This window comes from Cydia strobilella, chromosome 20, assembly GCF_947568885.1.
Source record: "Cydia strobilella chromosome 20, ilCydStro3.1, whole genome shotgun sequence".
NCBI lineage: Eukaryota > Metazoa > Arthropoda > Insecta > Lepidoptera > Tortricidae > Cydia > Cydia strobilella.
This window is the reverse complement of record NC_086060.1, coordinates 2,489,193-2,515,553: the sequence shown is the minus strand read 5'-3', so window position 1 is coordinate 2,515,553 and position 26,361 is coordinate 2,489,193. Positions and strand designations below refer to the sequence as shown.

Below are 26,361 nucleotides of genomic sequence, written 5' to 3'. Positions count from 1 at the left end.
CGGATACTATTTGTTTTGGAATTCCCCACCTTGACCAAGACTGTAATAATTTGCTTATGACGCTGTCGGCGGTCGTACGCGTCATGCATGACACTTCTATCCATTTTGATCGCGCGTCAACCGAGACCATGTAGGTATGACCATCTAATGGACCTAGAAAGTCGATATGGACCCTTTCATAAGCTCGCGACGGCCAATGCCATGGCACCGATGCGCTCGCCGGCGGCGCCGGAGCCACCGCCGCGCACGCGTCGCACGCGCGACACCGCGCTTCTATAGCCTCGTCCATTCCGGGCCACCACACGTAACTCCTGGCCATGGCTTTGGTCTTCACGACGCCCATGTGAGGCTCGTGCAGTTCTCGCAGCACCATCTCGCGGCACACTTCCGGCAATACTACACGATGCCCCCACATGACACAGTCAAGTTCCAAATACAATTCTTTTTGCCTATTAAAATACGGTTGCATTTCCCTAATTTCCGCACTATCGGGCCAACCATTTTTTATATAATTGACCACCCGACCTAGCAATGGATCTTTAGCCGTCTTTAAACGTACTTCGTTACAGTCTAGAAAAAGCGCATCGGATGCAAAATGCAAGTAAGATTGCTCCGGAGGGTCAACTTCCTTACTCTGCCCTATAGGCAGCCGCGACAGCGCGTCGGCGCAATTTCCCGCCGAGTTTACATACTGAATGTCAAAATCATAAGCCATTAATAGCAATGCCCATCGCTGCATTCGACTCGAAGTCATGCTTGGCACACCAGTTTGCGGCCCGAAAATGCTTATTAAGGGTTTATGATCGGTTACTAAAGTGAACCGCTTGCCATATAAATATTGATGAAATTTTTGAGTAGAAAAAACAATCGCGAGTGCTTCCCTATGTATCTGCGAATAATTTTGCTCAGCTGAATTGAGTTTCCTTGATACATATGCCACAGGGCGCTCCCGCCCCTGCCCGTCTGGCTTTTGGCATATTTCAGTTTAGAGACATATTTTACTTTGAATTGCCTTTGGCTTAGCTAATTGACGCCCCCTTTTCTGCTTATAATAAGTGTCTATCTCTTTCTTGTCCGACTGTAAGCCCGCCGTTTCGACATAAAATTTAAAAATGTGATTTTACCATTTATCCACACACATATCGTATTTACCACAAAGTTGTCAACATTCAACTAATGTCTTATTTTATTTCATAATTTGTTTATTTCAAAAAGATCTTATTTTCAGATACGTACAGCACAAAATCGCAGAGCACAGCGCAATCCTCCGGCCTCTAATAATGAACCAAAACGCATACATCTACATCTCGGGCAACGCTAAAAACATGCCTGATAATGTAAAGGAGGCTTTGGGGGATATAGTGGGGAAAGGGGAGGTGAAGGCTTTGGAAGAAAACGGGAGGTTGCAGATTGAAGCGTGGTGAATCCGGTTCGACAATAAATAAATAATAATCATCATCTTCCTCGCGTTGTCCCGGCATGTTGCCTCGGCTCATGGGAGCCTGGGGTCCGCTTGGAAACCAATCCCAAGAATTGACGTGGGCACTAGTTTTTACGAAAGCGACTGCCATCTGACCTTCCAACCCAGAGGTGAAACTAGGTCTTATTCGGATTATTCCGGTTTCCTCACGTTTTCCTTTACCGAAAAGCGACTGGTAAATATCAAATGATATTTCGTACATTTTCGAAAAAACTCTGGTACGAGCCGGGGTTTGAACCCGCGACCTCCGGATTGCAAGTCGCACGCCCTTACCGCTAGGCCACCAGCGCTTTAAAAAAAAAGCTTACATAAATTATGGGAAGTAATTCAAAGCCCTAACCTATAATAATATATATTGCATTATATTTTAATAATTAAATATTGTATTTTCATGCATTTATGGAAATAAAACAAATTGCGAACTAGTAACATGCAGTTTTTATTTTATATCATGACAACGGATAGTGAATACATTTAGGTGTTTTTCTTTCATAATCTCATACATAGTGTTAAGCCAAGAAATGTGACGTCCTCAATCAAAAGGTACCCATTGTCGCTTGCCATAAGGAAGCTCTGACAAGTTATTTGAATAAAGATACATACAAATTTAGTCTTTATGGTAAGCGACAAAGTGGTACCTTTTGATTGAGAACGTCACAAATAGGCTTTAAATCGGACAATTGGTCAGTACAGACAGCGTATTATGGTCGTAGTGTATGAAATTATCAGTAAACCAACAACGGTTAGGCCGCTACAGGGTAAGATACATACAGTATTATGATTGGTTATTTTGGTAGGTACAATGATTCACTAAGAGGTACATAGAACAATTGTTCCGAAATCACCACATTTAAATATATCCGTAGTGAAAAAATCTATGTACTATGTATGTGTATGTATGTATGTAAATGTATGTAGGGAGACAGAATAATTTCGAGTACCGCGGTTTGCCTTTGGGCCGATTTGGGCTATAGTTGGTCAAGTAAATCTTGTCAGTATAAAAGGCGGCAAATTTAAAAAATGTAGGGGCGAAGGGATATCGATATCGTCCCATAGAAAATTTGAGTTTCGCGCCTTTTTCTACTGACAAGATTTGCTTGACCAACTAATAGCTTATACTGAAAATATTTCATAGAAGTATTTAGAAAATCTATAGTCTTATTCTTATTGATTAATTGTTAGATATGTTGGTGATTTGAAACTTAGTACTTTTTACTCTTTAGCTATACGATTTTGGAAATTGGTTATACTAAATAAATGTGGTGATTTGGGATCAAACGTCGAAGAGATCAATAAATTAAATAATTTTTAACCTACAATCGTTATATTTAAGTTATAATTTGTGACGTTTTCAATTAAAAGGTTTAACATTGTCGCTTACTATAAGGACGAAAATTGCTTTTATCTTTATACATTCGGCAAGCGACAATGTGGTACCTTTTGCTTAAAAACGACACATTTGATCAATTTCAGTCTCTAATAACGAGATTTTTTTTTCTAAAATATCACAATTATACCAATCAACAGTTATCTCAACGACTCTGCCGTTCGTGAAATTTTAGAAAATTACATAATACGGTGGTTACATACAAGAATCTTACATATCTTTATTTATACATGTTGATAAGGGTAGGTACACAGTCCCAGGAAACTACTTAAAATGTGCCATTTTCAACCAAAAGGGTACTTATTGTCGCTTGTCAGTAAGGCGCTATTTCCATATAGCTTCAATTAGAAATCAACCTTATCAACGAGCGACAATGTGGTACCTTTTGCTTGAAAACGACACAAATATTGACACCGGATATGATATTATATTACTAGTAGTTAGTGCTCCTGCAAATGTAAATTTACCACTTCGGTGGAAAACAAGCATACGGCCCGCTTGATGGTAAGCGGCTACCGTAGCTTATGGACGCCTACAACTCTAAGAGCGTTGCCGACCGAAGTAACGTAAATATAGTGACATAACAGTGTGAGATAGTTGACGTTCATGTCACAAAAAGGAATTGATTTGTGACCAAATGGAAAACGATCATATCTGTAATGTGACAAATCTTGAAAGTGACACAACTGAAAATGTCACAAAGTGAAATGCAACAAAAATAAAAATTGTGTAAAAATATTAAATACATTAAAAGGGGCCACTCACGTATTTAACCAACATATTAACGTAATGTATTTATTTATTGGTCGGTTCGCCAACGCGTGCTCCAGATAATGGTACGTAGTGAAACATGTACAGCAATTTTCAATTTAAAATACGAGTGACCCGTTTTAATATATCATATGTCTATGTCTCACGGAAGTTTTGTTATTAAAAGTGTTAAAATTAAAATACTAAGGGCAATGTAAATCCAAAAATTGCACGAGATGCCTCGGTATGATTGGGGAATCTAACGCCAGCCCCGGCTTGTGCCTGCACAGCGCCCTCGCGGCCAGACATGCTAGGGTAACGTGCCGCAGTGGGCGCGCGCCGCTTTTGGTGTTCAGCAGTTCGCTATAACGAAGCATTTAAAATATCTAGTCTTACAAGCAAGAAAATTGAAATTGTTACAAGACTGAATAAAAATAGTCACAAAATTGAAATGTTACATAATGGAAGTGTGACAAATCTTGAAAGTGTCAAAACAGAAATATGACAAATTAGAAATTGTGACTAAACGGAAATGTGACCAAAAGGAAACAACTAAGGGCGTTGTAAATCCAAAAACTGCACGAGATGCCTCGGTATGATCGGGGAATCTAACGCCAGCTCCGGCTTGTGCCTGCACAGCGCCCTCGCGGCCAGACATGCTAGGGTAATGTGTCGCAGTGGGCGCGCGCCACTTTTGGTGTTCAGCAGTTCGCTATAACGAAGCATTTAAAATATCTAGTCTTACAAGCAAGAAAATTGAAATTGTTACAAGACTGAATAAAAATAGTGACAAAATTGAAATGTTACATAATGGAAGTGTGACAAATCTAGTGACAAAATTGTAATTGTAACAAAACAGAAATATGACAAATTAGAAATTGTAACAAAACGAAAACAACTAAGGGCGATGTAAATCCAAGAACTGCACGAGATGCCTCGGTATGATCGGGGAATCTAATGCCAAACCCGTTGCGTGCCTGCACAGCGCTCTAGCAGCCAGACACGCTAGCGTGATGTGCCGCAGCGGGCGTACGTTGCTGTTGGCGTTGAGCAGCTCGCTATAACGAAGCATTTGAAATATCTAGTCTTACAAGCAAGAAAATTGAAATTGTTACAAAACTGAATAAAAATAGTGACAAAATTGAAATGTTACATAATGGAAGTATGACAAATCTTGAAAGTGTCAAAACAGAAATATGACAAATTAGAAATTGTGACAACGGAAATGTGACAAAAAGGAAACAACTAAGGGCGTTGTAAATCCAAAAACTGCACGAGATGCCTCGGTATCATTGGGGAATCTAACGCCAGCTCCGGCTTGTGCCTGCACAGCGCCCTCGCGGCCAGACATGCTAGGGTAATGTGTCGCAGTGGGCGCGCGCCACTTTTGGTGTTCAGCAGTTCGCTATAACGAAGCATTTAGAATATCTAGTCTTACAAGCAAGAAAATTGAAATTGTTACAAAACTGAATAAAAATAGTGACAAAATTGAAATGTTACATAATGGAAGTGTGACAAATCTTGTGACAAAATTGTAATTGTAACAAAACAGAAATATGACAAATTAGAAATTGTAACAAAACAAAAACAACTAAGGGCGATGTAAATCCAAGAACTGCACGAGATGCCTCGGTATGATTGGGGAATCTAACGCCAGCCCCGGCTTGTGCCTGCACAGCGCCCTCGCGGCCAGACATGCTAGGGTAATGTGCCGCAGTGGGCGCGCGCCGCTTTTGGTGTTCAGCAGTTCGCTATAACGAAGCATTTAAAATATCTAGTCTTACAAGCAAGAAAATTGAAATTGTTACAAGACTGAATAAAAATAGTGACAAAATTGAAATGTTACATAATGGAAGTGTGACAAATCTTGAAAGTGTCAAAACAGAAATATGACAAATTAGAAATTGTGACAAAACGGAAATGTGACAAAAAGGAAACAACTAAGGGCGTTGTAAATCCAAAAACTGCACGAGATGCCTCGGTATGATTGGGGAATCTAACGCCAGCCCCGGCTTCCTCGCGGCCAGACATGCTAGGGTAATGTGTCGCAGTGGGCGCGCGCCGCTTTTGGTGTTTAGCAGTTCGCTATAACGAAGCATTTAAAATATCTAGAAATTGTTACAAAACTGAATAAAAATAGTGACAAAATTGAAATGTTACATAATGGAAGTGTGACAAATCTTGTGACAAAATTGTTATTGTAACAAAACAGAGATGTGACAAATTAGAAACTGTGACAAAACGGAAACAACTAAGGGCGATGTAAATCCAAGAACTGCACGAGATGCCTCGGTATGATCGGGGAATCTAACGCCAGCCCCGGCTTGTGCCTGCACAGCGCCCGCGCGGCCAGGCACGCGAGCGTGACGTGCCGCAGCGGGCGCACGTCGCTGTCGGCGTTGAGCGCGAGCAGCTCGCGCGCGGAGTCGCCGAACTTGTTGGGCTGGTCGAGGTGCGCGCCGCCGGCCAGCAGCGCGTCCACGAGCGCGGAGCTGAAGTTGTACGGCAGCGCGGCCACGTGCAGCGCCGTGCAGCGCGCCGTGTTGCGCCGGAGAGGATCCGCTCCTGGAAGAAAAACACCGGCCAAGTGCGAGTTGGACTCGCGCACGAAGGGTTCCGTACTAATGCAAAAAACGGAAAAAAAAACACGTTTGTCGTATAGGAGCCCGACTTAAATATTTATATTATGCTGTTTTTAGTATTTGTTATAGCGGCAACAGAAATACATTATCTGTGAAAATTCCAACTGTCTAGCTATCACGGTTCATGAGAGTCTTAGTAATAGAGTCCCGTTTTTACCCTTTAGGAATGGAACCCTAAAAACACTGATAAGAATCAAATAAATAACAAATAAATAAATATTATAGGACATTTTTTTACACAAATTGTGACGTTTTCAAGCAAAAGGTTTTATACTACGTCGGTGGCAAACAAGCATACGGCCCGCCTGATGTTAAGCAGTCTCCGTAGCCTATGTACGCCTGCAACTCCAGAGGATGCATGCATGGATTGTATCTTTAAAAGAATAACCTGCCAAAGCCAGGCCTATGGAACTCTCCGCGCGAGCTCGGATTTATACCTACGAATCGCCTCCCGTTCACGGTAGAAAAGCAAGCCAGTTGGTTGCCTCACGCACGCACGTCACCGCGCGCCACACTGACAATTTTTACGATAGGTAAAAGCTACGTGGGTACTATTTCTTTAATTAAACATGTAGTGTTTGTTACGAACAATTTATAGTTAGATATCTACCTATTTGAAATAGGTAGCAACCTTAACTTATTTTGGTAAAATGTTTATTTTAACGACATTAAATTCTTAACTTTACTCCGGAAAGTAGGTACCTACTCATTTATGCTCTGGTTATAATTAATTACCTGTATTCATGGGTTCTCTATTATTTTTATTATTGTGTAACATTAATATCTATCTAGTTTAAAATTACACAAAGGTTTAAAAATAATTCTTGCGCGGTTTATAAAACGCCGTAAACACTGCGGTTACTGCAGGGACATATGACCTTTTAAAATAATTATTTCGCAAACACTAACGCATTAACGAAATATTATAATTATTGGAACTTAACTTTCACTTCTAACACTTTGACACTGACAGATCAGGATCGTCACTGTGATTTCGTGATGTGATTCGAATCGGGCCGTATATTTGATGATGGTCTTACCTGCAGCCAGTAACGACTTAGCCAGGCTCGCGCTAGGGAACAGGGCGCCTGCTTCCTCCCCACAATAAGAGGAACGGATGACTGTTAGGCGAGACACGGAGAGGTGGAGGAGTGTGTCGCAGGTGTGCGCTGAGCGGAGCTGCAGTTCCACTACGCGACGCATTCGACGGTGTACCTGCGAAAAAAATACATATAATTTTTAGAGATGCACCGGATATTCAGTTACTATCCGGCCTATCCGGCCCTTGTTTATATATGCGGTCGCATACCAGATATTGACGTACTATCCGGTCGGATTATTATAGTAGTGAGGAAACCGGACTAATCCCAAAAATCCCAATAAGGCCTAGTTTCCCCTGGGTTGGAAGGTTTTGGAAGGAAAAAAAAGTATTATTTTAGATTACTCGTAGGAAAAGTATCGTATACATTAGTGATATAATAAAGCTTTTCAATCTCGTACCTAACTTAGGCAACTCAGCAAGCTTCGTTGCCTAAATACGGTACTCGACTCAAAAGCTCTCTACTATATCACGATTGTATAAAATACTATTAGTGCGTTTTGAAATACCTTATTGTATTGTTCCTTTTTAAAATTGAAAATTAAGATACATATCATTATCATCATCTCAGCCGAAAGGCGTCCACTGTTGGACAAAGGCCTCCCCCAAGGATCTCCACAATGAACGGTCATTCGCTGCCCTCAACCAACGGTTTCCTGCAACTAACCAGATCGTCGGTCCATCTAGTCTGCGGCCTTCCCACGCTGCATCTTCCGGTACGTGGTCGCCAAGAGACTTGTATGTATACATACTCATACTCATTTATTAATAATATTGTTACATATTACACGTCAAAAATTTAATTTAATTACATGAGATAGATTACATTATTTTAATTACATTTAATTACATGAAATAGATTACATTACACTTATATTGACCGGGATATAGACCGTGATTACCTTTTGTATTATTTGTGAGCTCCCGATATTTCGACGCAGTTACATGCATCATGTTCACGGGTGTCTGAAGATAGCGGGTGGGTGTCAAAGTTGTGTAGACAGCGCTCTGTCTACCCTCATTCTTGCGCGTCGGCTGCGTTCACTTTCAACGTTACCAACGGTCGCATTCACACTTGTTGGTCCGGTCGCGTTCACACTCGTTGGTCTGTCCAAACACACTACACTCACGGTGTCACTACGCCCGTGAACCGTGAATCATTCAAAACTCTAATAGATTACATTGTTTTAAGGTTTTGGGTTGTGTAGGTACAAATATGTCAATTAATTTTACAATTGTGAGCCTTATCATATTAATTAGTATTGTTACATATTATAGGTATAGTGTATAGCGTAGGGAAACAATAAATGTACTCACACGTGCGCGTTCCTCGTCAGTAGCGGCAGTCTCCAGCACGAGGTGCAGGAGGTGCGCGAGGCAGCGCAGCGCGCGGTCGAACGTGTCCGCTTGTTTCTTAAACACGGGCCGAGGCACTAGCCATTCGCGGGCCTCTGAAGCAAGATATTAAATGTGACGTTTTCAACCAAAAGGTACCACATTGTCGCTAGTCGATAAGGTTTATTTCCATTGGAAATAGCGCCTTATTGACAGCCGACAATAAGTACCCTTTTGGTTGAGAATGGCACAAATGTCCGTATAGTAGATTGTTAACCAAGGGATGAAAGGCACTCATTCCTGCGGAGGTAGTTTGGCGCTCGAACGCAGTGAGAGCGCCAATAGTGCGAGGCTGTATTGTGTCCTATCTCCCGAGTTAAACACTTTACTTTTCATTTCGAATACGAGAAAAGTAAAATGCATGCGTTTTTAAAAAACATGACTAAGTATAGATATTTCTTGAGGGTACTTTCAATTAACAATTAAAAGTATCGTTATTTATGGAATGAGGATAAATATCAGAATGGAAATTGTATAACAAATCCATTTCACATATTAGATTATTTTAAACCGGGTCACTCACGTATTATTAAGTCGAATGGCTCGACATGTTTCGGTCCAATTTACGAGGACCGTCTTCACGGAGACACGACACGTGTTCACTGGTCGAGGGCGCGGCGTGTACTGCGGGCCGGCGCCCGACGACGTCTCCGTTGCGAGGATGGCGTCCGTCAAGACGGTCCTCGTAAATTGGACCGAAACATGTCGAGCTATTCGACTTAATAATACGTGAGTGACTCGGTTTAAAATAATCTAATATGTTTGAGTCTCACGGGAGTTTTATAGTTAAAATCCATTTAAAACCATATTTCACTTGTTTATCTTAAAAAAATTACCCTCTTTTAGAGCATGAGAAATGAAATAGTAAATTGTTAACCAAGAGATGAAAGGCACTCATTTCTGCCGAAGAGTTTTGGCGAGGCTGAAATGATGTATTTCACCCGAGTTAAAGACTCTACTTTTCATTTCGAATACGAGGAAAGTATTTTTATTTATATGTAGATATATCATTTGTTTGAGAACTATACCAACCGGGCAATGCGTTCATCAGTAGTTCAGCAATGTGCACGACGTCTTCGTGGGGTTGGGCGGGGAGGGCGCCTCGGGCGTCGAGGAGCAACCGCGTTAGCGCGCACGCTGTGTGACATGTGTCTAAAAATATAAAGGAAGTATCGTGAGTGTTGTGTGTAGGCAGTGACAACCCTAGCGTACAAGTTAATAATCAAGGTCAAGTGCGTGTAGTTCGCAAAACCCGCGCAGCAACATGTTGGTACAATTCCTCGCCAGTCTGCCTGTGACCACGAACGTAACGTCACGTTCGAATCCGAACCGTCAGGCCATAAATAAACGTAAGTTTTACGCGATCAAGTCCCGTGTCCTTAAAATTAAAAGTCAATGCGGTCAAATCCATAAACTGAAATAAAGTGTCATATCCGTTTGCAAAAAGTTCCGTACACGAGCGATTTTTTTTTCTTCAACCGTCGGATACCGGATACCGTCCGCATGGGATTCGGTTCCTGTCACCACCCCAATTTTTACAAAAAGAGACAGAGCTACTTAATACGTGTTCGATAGCGAAGGTATTAGCGAAAAAAGGGGCGAAAGAGACCAGACCAGCTTAAACCAAACAGTGCTGATCTTTGATTTCGGTTTGTGAATAATCGATAAATATTAAATTAATTTTAAATTCAAAACAAACAATCTACTCACTACATGATTAAAAAATAAACAATAAATAAAATCTACTCACTACTAATCTACTCAAACATTAAATAAAATGACATTGACGGATCGCCGACCTGACGCAACGCCATTTTGGTATTTTTGGTTTACGTATTCGACATTCGTTACTTTACTCGTATAGTGATCGGATGTACTCAGTGCGTTTTCTCTCGCGTTCATCAACAAATATAAGTACCTCCCAATAGTTTATTTTCGGTTAGTATCGGTTGTAGCACATCACTATTTATAAGACGTAAAAAACTAACAACACATGAAATGTCATTTTAGTCTACGGTATGAAATAAAACCGGCCAAGTGCGAGTCGGACTCGCCCACCGAGGTTTCCGTACTTTTTAGTATTTGTTGTTATAGCGGCAACAGAAATACATCATCTGTAAAAATTCCAACTGTCTAGCTATCACGGTTTATGAGATGAGCCTGGTGACAGACAGACAGACGGACAGCGGAGTCTTAGTAATAGGTCCCGTTTTTACCCTTTGGGAACGGAACCCTAAAAACAGACTGTGCATTACCTGTAATGCACAGACGCATCGATCTAGCGATCAGTAGCGAAAGCGAGGGGCAGTTAGTGTTAATAACACCTGACTTGAAGCCTGACGTATAACCATTACAACTTAAAATTAGTATACACTAGCTTTTGCCCGCGACTTCGTCTACGTGGAATTAGTAATTTGGGTACCTTAACTCTTAAACAAATCTGCTTTTTAATCCATCCTTTTTTCACCCCCAAATTGGTCCACAGTATACATTTCCACCCCATATTTTAAACCGTTAAGGGATAACTTCGGGGATAAAAGTTATTCTATATCCTTTCCCACAGCTCAAACTATCCCCATACCAAGTTTCATCTAAATCGGTTCAGCGGTTATGATTCCCCATACAAATTTCCACCCCCCTTTTCACCCCCTTGAGGGGTGAGTTCTGGGATAAAAAGTATCCTATGTCCTTCCCCGGGACTCAAACTATCTGTATACCAAATTTCAACTAAATCGGTTCAGTGGTTTAAGCGTGAAGAGGTAACACACAGACAGACAGACAGACTCGCATTTATAATATTAGTATGGATTACCAAATAATCTTACCAGGGTATAGAATGGAGTCCTTCTCTAGCCGTATTTCGAGAGCCCACGTCCACAAGTCGATGCAACGCTGGTACCGAAAAGAGTCCGCATAGGACGCTCCACTGAGAAATCATATTCACATAAACACAACCAGAATCCCTATAAGGTATAGATTAAAATAACAGTTTTGAATGATTCACGGTTAGTTTCACTAGACTTATATTGACCGGGATATAGACCGTGATTACCTTTTATATTGTTTTTAAGCTCCCGATATTTCGACATCACATGCATGCATACAGTAACATGCATCAAACAAAACAAAAGGTAATCTCGGTCTATATCCCGGTCAATATAAGCCTAGATTAAAATGTTTCGGACCAAGTTAGGTACAGAACATCTTAAAAAAAATTCAAAGTTTTTTTGTATAGCTTATGTTTAATATCATAGAGTAACTTATACTAGAGCGGTACTGTCATAGTAATTTTTTTTAACCCCAGTAAAAACAATGCCATCTGTCGACACACTTTAAAACTAAAAATGAAGATTTATAAAAATACGATAGAATGTATTTAAATATGGATAAATGATTTTTTTTTATTTGCATTAATTATTTTTATGATTTTGACCCATGTTCTTTCACTGATATGCGTTAAAATTGTTAAATAACAAACGAAACCGTCAACGCCATCTATACGACTGTATGGCAAAACTAGTAGCGCCCTCTGAACGAGAATCAAATTTTCTTGATTTTCGAGGCACGTTTTTTCCTTAGACTGTATCCATCTATTACGGAGTTATATATCTTTGTTAATATGAATATGTCTAACCATTACAGTTCCTAGTGGCAAATTAAACAAAACTAATAAGTTCAACTATCGGCATCTTCATTTTTTACAAGCTTTTACTAAACTTGAATTAGCCTCATGCATGAAGTTTATATTTGAACGAAATATGTTTTATTCGGATGTTTGTTACCGTTATATCATGTTACAAATGCATTTCCGTTTTTAAATTACCATTTAATTACTTAAAATTATAAATAAAAAGTACAAAAATTTGCCCGCGAAAAGCTAGTGAGCGAAACGCTCGAAACGCCACGTGACGTCACGCGTTCGACAGATTAGTGTCATTAGTAGCAAACGTCAGTTGGGCCGCCCAACGTGTGACGTCATCACGCTCTGTCGAATTCGCGCCAAAAATTATGAGCGTTTCAACCGCTCAAAAATTTTCAACATTTTATATATTTTTTAATAAAATAATGTTAAGGTTTACAAAAGTATTTTTATCATTTCCGGTGTTCCAACGATATAAATTATGAATCCAAAAATAAAAATAAATTCATGCATGGAGCTAATTGTATTTACCTATCTTATGTATGTTTGTACGGGTCAAATCTTACAAGTGAAATTTGACCCACTTCCCGGTTTCCGATGAAGCTGAAAATTTGCATATGTGTGTAAGTCGGGAGACAATGTAATATTATGGTACCATGGAGCTGATCTGATGATGGACATAGGAAGTGGCCATAGGAACTCTGTGATAAAACAACGCAACCTGTATTTGGGGTTTTAAGAATTGTCTCGATGAGTATTAGTTGTCTGTGGAAAGCTAAAAGCTTGTACCAAAAAAAATGAAATTTTTGCTAAAAACTTATTATTTATTTCTCTACTTATATTATTACTTTTCGTTTTATATTATAGCAATGAGTGATCTTACCGGTACATGAGTCGGAAGACGTGTTCCTTATGTTCCTTGCCCAACACGCGGCAGCACACTAGCAGCGCCTAATAACATGTTTATAGTTCTAAATATGTGACGTTTTCAATTAAAAGGTACCACATTGTCGCTTACCATAAGGACGAAATTAGATTGTATCTTTATACGAATAACCTGTCAGAGCGTCCTTATGGAAAGCGACGATGTGGTACCTTTTGATTGAAAACGGCACATGTTTAGTCCCACCCGGAAGCGTGATTTAACATTTAAATTATTATTAATTTATAACTAGCGACCCGCCCCGGCTTCGCGCGGGTTACACAAAACCTTAACAAATTATGCACCTAAACTACATGATGATAATGATTTGCACTAAGGCAATATCTTATATATATATATATATATATAATCATCTTACTCGCGTTATCCCAGCCTTTTTGCCACGGCTCATGGAAGTCTGCTGGGGTCCGCTTGGCAACTAATCCCAAGAATTGGCGTAGGCACTAGTTTTTACGAAAGCGACTGCCATCTGACTTTCCAACGTTCCAACCCAGAGGGGAAACTAGCCTTTTGTTGAAATTTGGTATACAGATAGTTTTTAATCCCGGGGAAGGACATATAATACTTTTTATTCAAGAACTCACCCTTTAAGGGGGTGGAAATTTGTATGGGGAATCAATAAACGCTGAACCGATTAAGATGAAATGAGGTATGGACATAGTTTGAGTCCTGGGGAAGGACATAGGATAGGTTTTACCCCAGAAACGGGGGGGGGGGGGGGGGTAATGGAAATTTGTATGGGATCCAATAAAACCGATTTGGATGGAATTTGATATTATGGAGATAGTCTTAATCGTTGGGAAGGGTGTACAATAATTTTTATTTCCAAAGTCATCCTCTTCTCTTCTCCACTCTTCTAACACTCGCTCAACGTGTTGTTGGTTGTACGATGAATACTGCTCAAGACCTGGAACACCTGGAGTGCTTCTGGGTGCAAAGGGTCAGGGGTAACACTCGCTCAACGTGCCGCTGGTAGAGTATGATGGGGAAAACTCAAGACCTGGAACACCTGAAGTGCTGCTGGGTGCAAAGGGTCAGGGGTAACACTCGCTCAACATGCCGCTGGTAGTGTGTAGTGTACGATGGATACAGCTCAAGACCTGGAACACCTGGAATGCTTCTGGGTGCAAAGAGTCAGGGGTAACACTCGCTCAACGTGCTGCTGGTAGTGTATGATAGGGAAAGCTCCAGACCTGGAACACCTGGAGTGCTGCTGGGTACAAAGGGTCAGGGGAACGGGTAACACTCGCTCAACGTGCTGCTGGTAGTGTATGATGGGGAAAGCTCCAGATCTAAAACACCTGGAGTGCTGCTGAGTGCAAAGGGTCGAGGGCAAAGGGTGGGTAACACTCGCTCAACGTGTTGTGGGTAGTGTATGACGGAGACAGCTCAAAACCTGGAACACCTGGAGTGCTGCTGGACGCATCGGATCAGGGGTAAAACTCTTTTAATCTGAAGTTGGTAGAGTATGCTGTAGGCAGGTTAAGTTCTTCAAGACCTGGAAACACCTGGAGGGCTGCCAGATGAAGCAGGCACCTGACCAGAGCTACTACACGTTTAACATGCAGTAGGTACTGGGGGTTAAAAGGAGGTGGAAGTTCTGATAACAATAAATGAACCTGAGTTCCACTAAGTACAGCCAGGGTTCATCATCAGCTCTATCTTGGGTACTGCTCTCCCATTTGCTCATCAAGACGTGTCAGAAGACCAAAACAGCGTGTGCCTATGTTGCACGAAACCTGAGTTCCACTAGGTACAGCCAGGGTTCAGCATCAGCTCCATCTTGGGTACTGCTCTCCTAATTGCTCATCAAGACGTGTCGGAAGACCAAAACAGCGTGTGCCTATGTTGCACGAAACCTGAGTTCCACTAGGTACAGCCAGGGTTCAGCATCAGCTCCATCTTGGGTACTGCTCTCCTAATTGCTCATCAAGACGTGTCGGAAGACCAAAACAGCGTGTGCCTATGTTGCACCAAACCTGCGTTCCACTAGGTACAGCCAGGGTTCAGCATCAGCTCCATCTTGGGTACTGCTCTCCTAATTGCTCATCAAGACGTGTCGAATAACCAAAACAGCGTGTGCCTATGTTGCACGAAACCTGATTTCCACTAGGTACAGCCAGGGTTCAGCATCAGCTCCATCTTGGGTACTGCTCTCCTAATTGCTCATCAAGACGTGTCAGAAGACCAAAACAGCGTGTGCCTATGTTGCACCAAACCTGCGTTCCATTAGGTACAGCCAGGGTTCAGCATCAGCTCTATCTTGGGTACTGCTCTCCCAAGTGCTCATCAAGACGTGTCGGAAGACCAAAACAGCGTGTGCCTATGTTGCACGAAACCTGATTTCCACTAGGTACAGCCAGGGTTCAGCATCAGCTCCATCTTGGGTACTGCTCTCCTAATTGCTCATCAAGACAGACCAAAGCAGCGTGTGCCTATGTTGCACTAAACCTGCGTTCCACTAGGTACAGCCAGGGTTCAGCATCAGCTCAGCTCTATGTATACTAAAACCTTCTCCAGAATGTAACAAACACTTTTCTAAAAACCGCATCAAAATCGGTTCAGCCAAATGCGAGATAATCGCGAACATACATACATACATACATATATACAAACATACGGATCAAACTGAGAACCTCCTTTTTTTTTAAGGCGGTTAATAAACAAGTACTTACAACCCAAAGATTAAAGTTTCTGGTCGCAGTTTACACGCACACAGTACAGCCAAACACGCAAACAAATATAACTTTTTACACGGCGAGCGACGCACACAATGATAAATAACTTCGTCGTCGTCGATGCAACGTGCGGAGCCGATCAACAAACGTCCTGCCTCTACCAGCTCCCGCGCGGGACTGAGGCCGTGTGCGCGTGTCACCGATGTTATACCAGTAAAAGGGGAAGTTTTTAAAAAATCGTCAGAAAATAAAAGTTGCAATTTTAATAAAATGAAGTACAGCAACAGTTTAAGTAAACATTGCAGATTATTTGAGTATGCAATCTACGTCGAAAATAAGTAGATTTTCGGAGAAATTGTCACTTGTTTTTAGGTAATTTCTGGAGAAAATTGAATTCGTTTAACTTTCATTTCCTCAAACTCTAAGTCATATAACAACAATGTAATCTGATAAACCTAGAGTACAGAATATGTGTAATACAAATTTACCATTTTTAGCAGTCCAAACTTTACGAAATTTACAAATAAGAGCATCAAAATCAGTGCTTTACACGCGTTTACCTAAACGTCCATCAGAAAAAAATTAATTACTAATTTAGTAAGCCTTTTTTCAAAAAATTGATCTGATAAACCTAGAGATAAGAAGTCGTGCTAATAGAAACCAGTACTTGTTATTTCAATTAGGTAACAAAAGGTGTACAATTTCACAGAAGAAATCTATCAACTTTACATTTTTGCGACTAAAATCGTAACCGGGCTCTTATTTTGTGCCTAAACCTTCCTCAATAATCACTCTATTGATAGGTGAAAACCGTATGCAAATTCGTTCAGCAGTTTTTTAATTTAACGCGAACATACCATACACACAAACAGACAGACGCGGCAGGCGACTTTGTTTTATAAAGTGTAATAATATTTACCTAGCAAAAATACTTTTGAATCGTCGATTACAAACAAGACCTTGAGATTTGGAATGCACGTAGCTTATGACGTATATGAACATTGATTTTCAACATAAGAATCTGAATAATTGTCAATTTTCCATAGAACTTTAACCAACCTGTATGCGTAAAGTGTCCGCGTCGGCCGCGCACGCTTCTAGTTCCGCCAGAGTGCGCCACTCGCGCATGTACAGCAACGCCTTACGCGGCTCCTGCTGACAGAAGAACATGTAAGAAAGCCTGTATCAGTTACGTAGTGATAGAGACACACAGGAACAGGGAACCAGTAATCAGACACTTCAATTTAAATCCAAGAAAACCGGCCAAGTGCGAGTCGGACTCGTGCACGAAGGGTTCCGTACCATTATTCTAATCCATTCATTCAATTCATTCAATATATTCTTTATTCAAATAGGCCTAGCAACAAGCACTTTTAAATTGTCAAGTTTTAAATATTACCTTAATCTAAAAATCAGAGCAATTTATTGATGCAGTTATTATTATTCTTAAAAACATTGAATTATTATAGATATGTCAAACTTAATAATAAGAATTCACAAAAGGATCGTCAAACACCAAAATTGTATAAACGGCAAAATTACGCAAAAAACAGCAAAAAAAACACGTTTGTTGTATACCCCACTTTAATATTTATTTTATTCTGGTTTTAGTATCTGTTGTTATAGCGGCAACAGAAATACATCCATTTGTGAAAATTTTAACTGTCGGACAGACGGACAGACAGACGGACAGCGGAGTCTTAGTAATAGGGTCTCGGTTTTTACCCTTTGGGTACGAAACCCCAAAAAAAAGGGGTAAGAAACCGATTTCATAATGTGGCAACACTGTCCAGCTACAGAGTGTTGCCGTATTAGGAGATCGGTTCCCTACCCTTATACTCAGACGATATACATAATATACAAATACTTAAATATATACAAATACTTAAATACATAGAAAACAACCATGACTCGGGAACAAATATCTGTGCTCATCACACAAATAAATGTGACGTTTTCAACCAAAACGTAACACATTGTCGCTTGTCGATAAGGTAGATTTTTAATTGAAGCTATATGGAAATAGCGCCTTACTGACAAGCGACAATAAGTACCCTTTTGGTTGAAAATGGCACAAATGCCCTTACCGGGATTCCGAACCAGGACCATCGGCTTCATAGGCAGGGTCACTACCCACTAGGCAGACCGGACGTCAAATTTTTCATTTAACCAGATGTAAGGGTCTAGGTTAACTTTTAGTGTTTTGATGTTGTATTACCTGTTCAGGTACTTTAGGCACGTATTGCCCCGTGGCATGCCTAAGCGCAGTGGCTCGTCTGAAAAGCAGCCAGACAGGCAGACACATTGTTGAATTCATCCGTTTGCGTAGCTCCTAACAATTCATATACGCAAACTAGACACATGGGGTAAGTTAACCTTCTTCTAGCACTTTTTGTTCGTATTTATTTACCTGTTCAGGTACTTTAGGCACGTATTGCCCCGTGGCATGCCTCAGAGCAGTGGCTCGTCTCCAAGCAGCCAGACAGGCAGACACATCGTTGAATTCATCCGTTTGCGTAGCTCCTAACAATTCATATACGCAAACTAGACACATGGGGTAAGTTAACCTTCTTCTAGCACTTTTTGTTGGTATATTTATTTACCTGTTCAGGTACTTTAGGCACGTATTGCCCCGTGGCATGCCTCAGAGCAGTGGCTCGTCTCCAAGCAGCCAGACAGGCCGACACATCGTTGAATTCATCCGTTTGAGTAGCTCCTAACAATTCATATACGTAAACTAAACACATGGGGTAAGTTAACCTTCTTCTAGCACTTTTTGTTGGTATATTTATTTACCTGTTCAGGTACTTTAGGCACGTATTGCCCCGTGGCATGCCTCAGAGCAGTGGCTCGTCTCCAAGCAGCCAGACAGGCAGACACATCGTTGAATTCATCCGTTTGCGTAGCTCCTAACAATTCATATACGCAAACTAGACACATGGGGTAAGTTAACCTTCTTCTAGCACTTTTTGTTGGTATTTATTTACCTGTTCAGGTACTTTAGGCACGTATTGCCCCGTGGCATGCCTAAGCGCTGTGGCTCGTCTCCAAGCAGCCAGACAGGCAGACACATCGTTGAATTCATCCGTTTGCGTAGCTCCTAACAATTCATATACGCGAACTAGACACATGGGGTAAGTTAACCTTCTTCTAGCACTTTTTGTTGGTATTTATTTACCTGTTCAGGTACTTTAGGCACGTATTGCCCCGTGGCATGCCTCAGAGCAGTGGCTCGTCTCCAAGCAGCCAGACAGGCCGACACATAGTTGAATTCATCCGTTTGCGTAGCTCCTAACAATTCATATACGCAAACTAGACACATGGGGTAAGTTAACCTTCTTCTAGCACTTTTTGTTGGTATTTATTTACCTGTTCAGGTACTTTAGGCACGTATTGCCCCGTGGCATGCCTCAGAGCAGTGGCTCGTCTCCAAGCAGCCAGACAGGCAGACACATCGTTGAATTCGTCCAGTTGAGTGGCTCCCAACAATTCGTATGCGTCGGCGAGACGGGAGGGGCCGTAGCGGACGCGCGCCGCTAGTAGTGCCACCACCTGGTGAGAGGGTATAGCTTGTATACTGTTTAAAAATACCGGCCAAGTGCGAGTCGGACTTGCGCACCGAGGGTTTCGTACTTTTTAGTATTTGTTGTTATAGCGGCAACACAAATACTATCACGGTTCATGAGACAGACGGACAGCGGAGTCTTAGTAATAGGGTCCCGTTTTACCCTTTAGGTACGGAACCCTACAAACCTAGAAATGGGTGAATCAACTTTTAGGACACTGATTTCGTGTGTTAGACTCCCTAGCAAAGAAAAATCGATTTTTCAAAAACCATGTTGATTTTTTTTACTTTTTGTTTACACAGGCATTATTAGATACACAAGTATTTAATTAACACATTAAAATTAACAACTTGATCAGATAAAAGTTACATTTTGTATGGTAACGCAGCAGAAAAATACAATAATGGTGTGCCCCTGATTTTTCAATGGGAAAAACTTTTTTCCGCTGCGTTACTGGTCTAGGTCGGTAGGTCTAGGGACACGAAATTAAGTGTTCTAAAAGTGTATTCACCCAAATATGAAATAAAATACATATTGATTGTTCATCAAAATTCAAAAGAAAAAATAAAGTTTCAAACGCTTTTGGTATCGCTATCCTATAACTATAATTGTCGCGTGGTATGGTGGGGATTGGGGACCATAATTTAGGGGAGGTATAGGACACATCTCATTTTATACGGAGTAGCTGGCACTTAAAATGTTTGTAGACATTTTTTGGAACTTTACCTATTTATAAATGTTACATTTAAGTAACAAAAATACGGTAAAAACATATTTCTTCAATTATTAAATTGTAAAACGGGACTTAATCGCGTATTCATGTTTTAAGATTTACCTCCGACTTTTCGAGGACAGCGTTGTCCCCGTGTACATACGCGAATGGGACTTCCATTTTACAATTTAATAATGTGTAGAAATCGTGAGTTTAAAATCAGTGTTCAATTGTTTTTTTTAATTACAACTAAGTAAAAGAAACTTGAAGGAATTGTCATAGACGTGAGAGGTTAGAAGTAATCCCTTAACCTTTTCCACGCCGTGTCAAACACAATAGCTGTCACTCGGACGCCACGTCACCGGAGTGTCAAAACTGATATTGAACTTTATGCACATGCACGTAGGTCTATGTTGCTCTGTGGTCTTTATTCGATTAATCCGTCTTTTGCGTTGGACCTGCGGTGCCGATATATCCGTCATTGGCGTTCAAAAGGTTAAAGGAACAAGTTCGCCTTAGTACGATTGTTATGTGTAATATGTCTTTCGTCATCTCTTTTGAACAATATAGAATATAGTGTTTTACTAAGAAGCAATATATTTCTAACAACCTTGGGGAAGTACAATAAATTTTAATTTATAGCTAATTAATAGTGAATAAACAAAAAGTCTGCATGCGTATATAAAGCGTTATCGTCCACGAAAGCAGAATATGTCAATAGGTTATTCACACTGATTATCTTTGAGATAGCAAGTGTCCTCTTTAATTCGTAATCGTAGCTTTGATAACTTGTAATTTTAACATTTGTTTGTAATAAAAAAAATATAATTGATTCGAGTGGTAGCATTATCGTTCAGTGAAGCAGAATACATGGCGATGAAATTTCATTGATTATGATAGGTAATTTATATTAGGTAAATTTGGGTTATTGGGTTAAATATTGAAATAGATCTTGCTAACATAAAATTGGCGTTTTCTTGACGGTATTCTTCGGAATCGTACTTAGCTAGTTTCCATAAAATCGGATATGGCACTGTCGTTTGACAGTACACAGACACACATTATTGATATTACTTTACCTAAACTGCTTCGTTTAGAGCAGCAGTGCGTAATATATCAACAACGGCACAACAAATAACACACAACCCTTCCGTAACACCGTGGGAATGGTGGCAATCTTCCGCAGCCCAGGACGTAGACTTGATGGTAAACCGGTTTAATACACTTATTATGGGCTTATTCGTCCACTTTGCGCCGGCTCTCTTGTTTTTTGTTCTTAAGTTGTTATATGGCGAGTATATGGCGTAATCCCCCGACACTATAAATTTTATCCCCTGTTTAGAGGGTCATGAGCACAAATATAAGTATTTTTAACCGACTAGCTTCTTCTAAAGCGGTAGTGCGTAGAGCAAAGTATTAAGGTATGCTGGTAGCATCAACTAAGCTAAAAACAATTTCAATTGGTGCCGTGACCACGATACTTTTACGACAATGTGGAAATAACGAACAAACTACGACAACTACACTATATACCTGACTAGCTCCCTTCAGAGCGGCAGTACGTAGCGCATCGTCACCAGCACGAGAAGTAAGGCGCGGATCAGCACCTCTTGCTAACAGTAGACGCGCTGTTTCAAGACGGTGCTCTTGTATCGCATAGTGCAGGGCGGTTTTGTGCTGCATGTCTGTTGCATCGACCTGCAAGAAGGCATAGTTAATTTAAGTATTTACCGTTTTGAATGTCAGCCTATTATTGCCTTTTATTTTATGGCAATTAAATCGCTTTCGAATTTGGAACTTTCTTTTATTTCTATATGAGTTCAAAACTCGAATTTAATTTGTACTTGTACAAGTACACGGGGACTTGCGAGGATAGAGTAATGGCTTATGGATAGTATGGGGTTGCTCAGAAATTCATTTTTTATAATAGATAAAAAAGGGGCACTGAAAATCGTGATATGGCAAACTTTAGTAATGATTTTTAGTTAATTTAAATATCTGAACTGGTTAAAGCGCATAATAACCGATGAGTAAATTATCTCTATTTTGCAAAACGATTGATAAACCCCTCCCCCCCTCACCCCCCTCTTATAAAATAATACCAATTTGCAAAATGTCTAAAAATTTCGACCGATGTCCATTCTTTGACGTTTCCCGAGGCAGGATATATATTGGGGTTTTGCGAACTTGTTAACGACATTTTTATCATCGTTAACTTTGTAATGCTCACCTCAGCTCCATGGTCGATGAGATATGTGCATAACCGCAACGATTGTACAGAATTGATGAGACACGTTCCGCCATTGTGATTCGGCCGGTGTATGTCAGCACCGCGTTCCACTAAGAACCTGTAACGAAAAATAATAAATTAGGGTCTAAGGCGTAAAAATTTGAGAAGATTCATACAATACTATAAATGACAATTCAATTTGTCCCAATTTGTGTTGTTAGTTAGTAAATAAATGTGGCTTTCCATCAGAAAAAAATCCTTCTCTGCACATGCACATGGAGCATAAGGACCCTTTAGACATGGAACGCCACAAATAGCCAATCAAACCTTTTTCGTATCTAAACAATTTTTTTTTAATTCATTTTTATTTAGGGACTTTTAATCTTAAGATTACGCCAGTCCCATCGTACCTTAATCTAAATTACAAATTAATCTAAAAATGAAAGCAAATCTTAGCATGTCATACTTGACGATATCGAGGTGGGTCATGAAGCAGGCGCTCCGGACCGGGGTAGACCCGGAGTCCGAGCCAGCATCTAGTTTAGCTCCGGCGTCGGCAAGGGCCCGAAGCACGGGCAGGTGGCCAGCCACGGCGGCGCACCAGAGCGCTGTGACGCAGTGAACTGAACGCTCATCAGGGACCTGGGAAATTATAGTTAGGTTGCAAGTCAAATAAATGACATTTAAAGTTGCTATCAATAGAGAGCGCTGGTGGCCTAGCGGTAAGAGCGTGCGACTTGCAATCTGGAGGTCGCGGGTTCATACCCCGGCTCGTACCAATGAGTTTTTCGGAACTTATGTACGAAATATCATTTGATATTCACCAGTGGCTTTTCGGTGAAGGAAAACATCGTGAGGAAACCGGACTAATCCCAACAAGGCCTAGTTTCCCCTCTAGGTTGGAAGGTCAGATGGCAGTCGCTTTCGTAAAAACTAGTGCCTACGACAATTCTTGGAATTAGTTGCCAAGCGGACCTCAGGCTCCTATGAGCCGTAGCAAAATGCCGGGACAACGCGAGGAAGATGATACTGAGTTGATATCGACAAAAAATATTTCACTGTCCTCCGGCCGGAAAACGTCAACTTTCGGCTAACTACGTAAAGTCGACGTCTTTAGAATGATATGATGATGATGAGTTGATGACAGATGATTGTGGCTTACCCTCACCTCGAAAACGCCGCGCTGCTCCAGATCAGCATTGCAGACATGTACAAGATACTCCACAGCCTCCAGGTTGCCGCGTCGGCAGGCTATGAAGAGGGGAGCGCAGCCGTCGCGAGTACGGGAGCAAAGGAGACGCCGGTCATCAGGGGATAGTCTGCATGGTTGTGGAATTGTAGATTGTGTCACAAGGGAGCAAAATGACATATTTACAGCGAGGGCGTACAATTGAATCCTAAACGAAGCGATGGATTCTATAATAGAATCCCGAGAGTACCGAGAGTGTTACGCCCAAGATGGAAATAATTTTGCTACCATGTGACACATATTACTTTTTACATCACCTATGAGGTAATTATAATACTTGAAAATATTATTTTGGCTAAAAAAATGCGCAAAAAAATTTAAAAATAAAGTGTTACTTTGATCCCTTCTAGCAGGGGAGAAAAAGCCCTTTTTCGAATTGGTGATGTGAAAAAGTCATTTTTGAAAAACAACCTTTCGTTTTTGTTTCTTGTCACATTCTATTCTACCCCACTAACAGGAGAAAAAACTTAATTTGGTTACCAATGAACAGTGAAACTTAGTGTTAGTGAACTATCAGTAATTAGTGAAAGTTAGTTTTAGTGAACTATCTCGAGGGGAAGGCATGTAGTGTATTGAAATATGAGGGTACTCCCAACAAAACCAGTCTGGGTACGTAAGCACATGTGCTGTCCTGAATTTCGATGATAATATTGCGATATAATAGTTTAGTTTAGTTTATTTATTTCATAATGATAAATTACAATATAAACAACCTTTTGTTTTTGTTTCCTGTCACATTCTATTCTACCCCACTAACAGGAGAAAAAACTTAATTTGGTTCTTTGCTGTCACACAGAAAAAAAAGTCAATAGAAGGAAAAAAGGGAAAATGTTTGTATGGAGAAGCAAGTGTCCACTATCCTCTTAAGGGACTCTTCTAAAAGGGACGTATTGTTTGTGATCACACATGTGGATGATTAGTGACTCACGTACCTAATTCAGATTGAGATGATCTTTTTTATACCTTTTAATTTATTGGTTTCTTCAAAGATTATTATTCACAATGTAGACTAACTGTTTTTACGTTTAGCATAAATATAACGAGTTGGTCTTTTCCATTTACTATTCTTTTTAAGCTCTTTTGGAGCCCTCTTATTAGTCTATTGACTGTAAGCAATAGACAATAAAAAAAACTATGTATACAAAGATATGTTAATTAATATTAACCATGAAATAAAACTATGAAAACGGATTATATCGCGTATATTGAATTTATAATACATCCCGACGTTTCGAACCCTTTACAGCATTCGTGGTCAACAGGTGACTGAGGAAAAATTACAAAGTGCAAAAATACCCACATACTAAAAATAATGAACAATCATAGACTATAAACTTTAAGGCTGGTTGTACATGCAAAATCGGTTATTATATATACACGATAAAATATTAACCAATTATATTGATTAAGTTATCTCATTTGTAATTTTTTTACATTATTTAAATTTGTTTGGGTTTAATGTAAGTAACTTATAAAAAAGTATAGTCATAAAAATTCCTGACATTTTCGTAATCCGGCCGCATCCCTCACAAACGGCAAAAGTTTCTGACATGTCAGGAAAATTTCTGTCATCTGGTAAACCCTATTTGCATTACATACCTAAGGTCAGATGAGTTTTTATAAAAATAAAATAAGTTCCATATCATATTCTTATTTTATGTATGATGGATTTTCCAAGCATAGATTTTATTCATAGTTACTTATTACAAATTATATGCAATAGTTTTTGTAGAGTATACTTTCACAGGACAATACAATACAATAAGAAAATACCATCAATAAAAATACCTATTACTTAAAAATACCCACAATTTTACAGGATATGAATCTTTTACATTCCTTGCTCATGACAGAAATAAAGTATACCATATTGATGCATAGTTAGTATCAGGTAGGTAGTAGGTATGGCAAATTAAATTAATGTTATGGACGGGAGTTACCTTTCAAGTGCTGTTCTAAGACGTGCCGAGAGCCTAGCGCCCGGCGCAGAATGTTTCACCTCCTGCATAAGATCATTGTAAAGGACCCCGTACGTATCCGAAGCTTTCCAAGCCGTAAGCCTCACTATGTCGCTGACACATTCCGTCTCCGTCTCCTCGTCCCACATGACTAGGTATGACTATTCTTTCCGATACGATGATAAAAAGTGCGAAATGATTCGAGATCAAAACAAATATAAAAATCAATCAATCACAACACAAAGGAGCCATTTGACAATTGAGCAAAAGTTATTTTCACGTTTTAGTAATCCATTTCGCATTTTTTTGCGTTTGTTAAAAAAAAATGACCTCTTGCAATTGGTAGCAAAAAGTAGGTTATTATTTAAAAAAATATTGAATACTTGTTAGACTGGTTATTCATAGAAAAACTAGTTAATTTAAATATAAAATTTAAAATATTTAAAATAAAGCCACGTAAAATGAACTGTTAACCGTTGTATGAATAGACGCCAAAAAAGCGTTTTGTTCAATTTGTTAATTTTTTTTATGTAATTTACGTCCCGGTTTGTAATATTTAATGTTTACCTTTTTCATAACTGTAAAATTTCATTGAATTCCTTATTAATTTTAATAATTTGCTTGTTGTAAGT

At 40.1% G+C, this 26,361-nt stretch overlaps 1 protein-coding gene across 1 annotated transcript; it reads right to left on the bottom strand.

Moving 5' to 3' along the window:
• Positions 1-5,764: 5,764 nt before the first annotated feature.
• LOC134750768 (protein fem-1 homolog A-A-like) lies at positions 5,765-25,965 on the bottom strand. Its single transcript, XM_063686009.1, has 15 exons — positions 25,712-25,965; positions 23,691-23,841; positions 22,989-23,164; positions 22,523-22,640; positions 21,826-21,990; positions 19,350-19,566; positions 19,159-19,305; positions 18,425-18,558; positions 17,074-17,166; positions 13,277-13,344; positions 11,579-11,679; positions 9,786-9,905; positions 8,676-8,809; positions 7,300-7,474; positions 5,765-6,182 (listed from the first exon to the last, which is right to left on the bottom strand). Exons 1-15 carry the CDS (start codon positions 25,876-25,878, stop codon positions 5,869-5,871), a joined length of 2,280 nt encoding a protein of 759 aa, XP_063542079.1. The 5' UTR covers positions 25,879-25,965; the 3' UTR covers positions 5,765-5,868.
• Between the last annotated feature and the right edge of the window lie 396 nt (positions 25,966-26,361).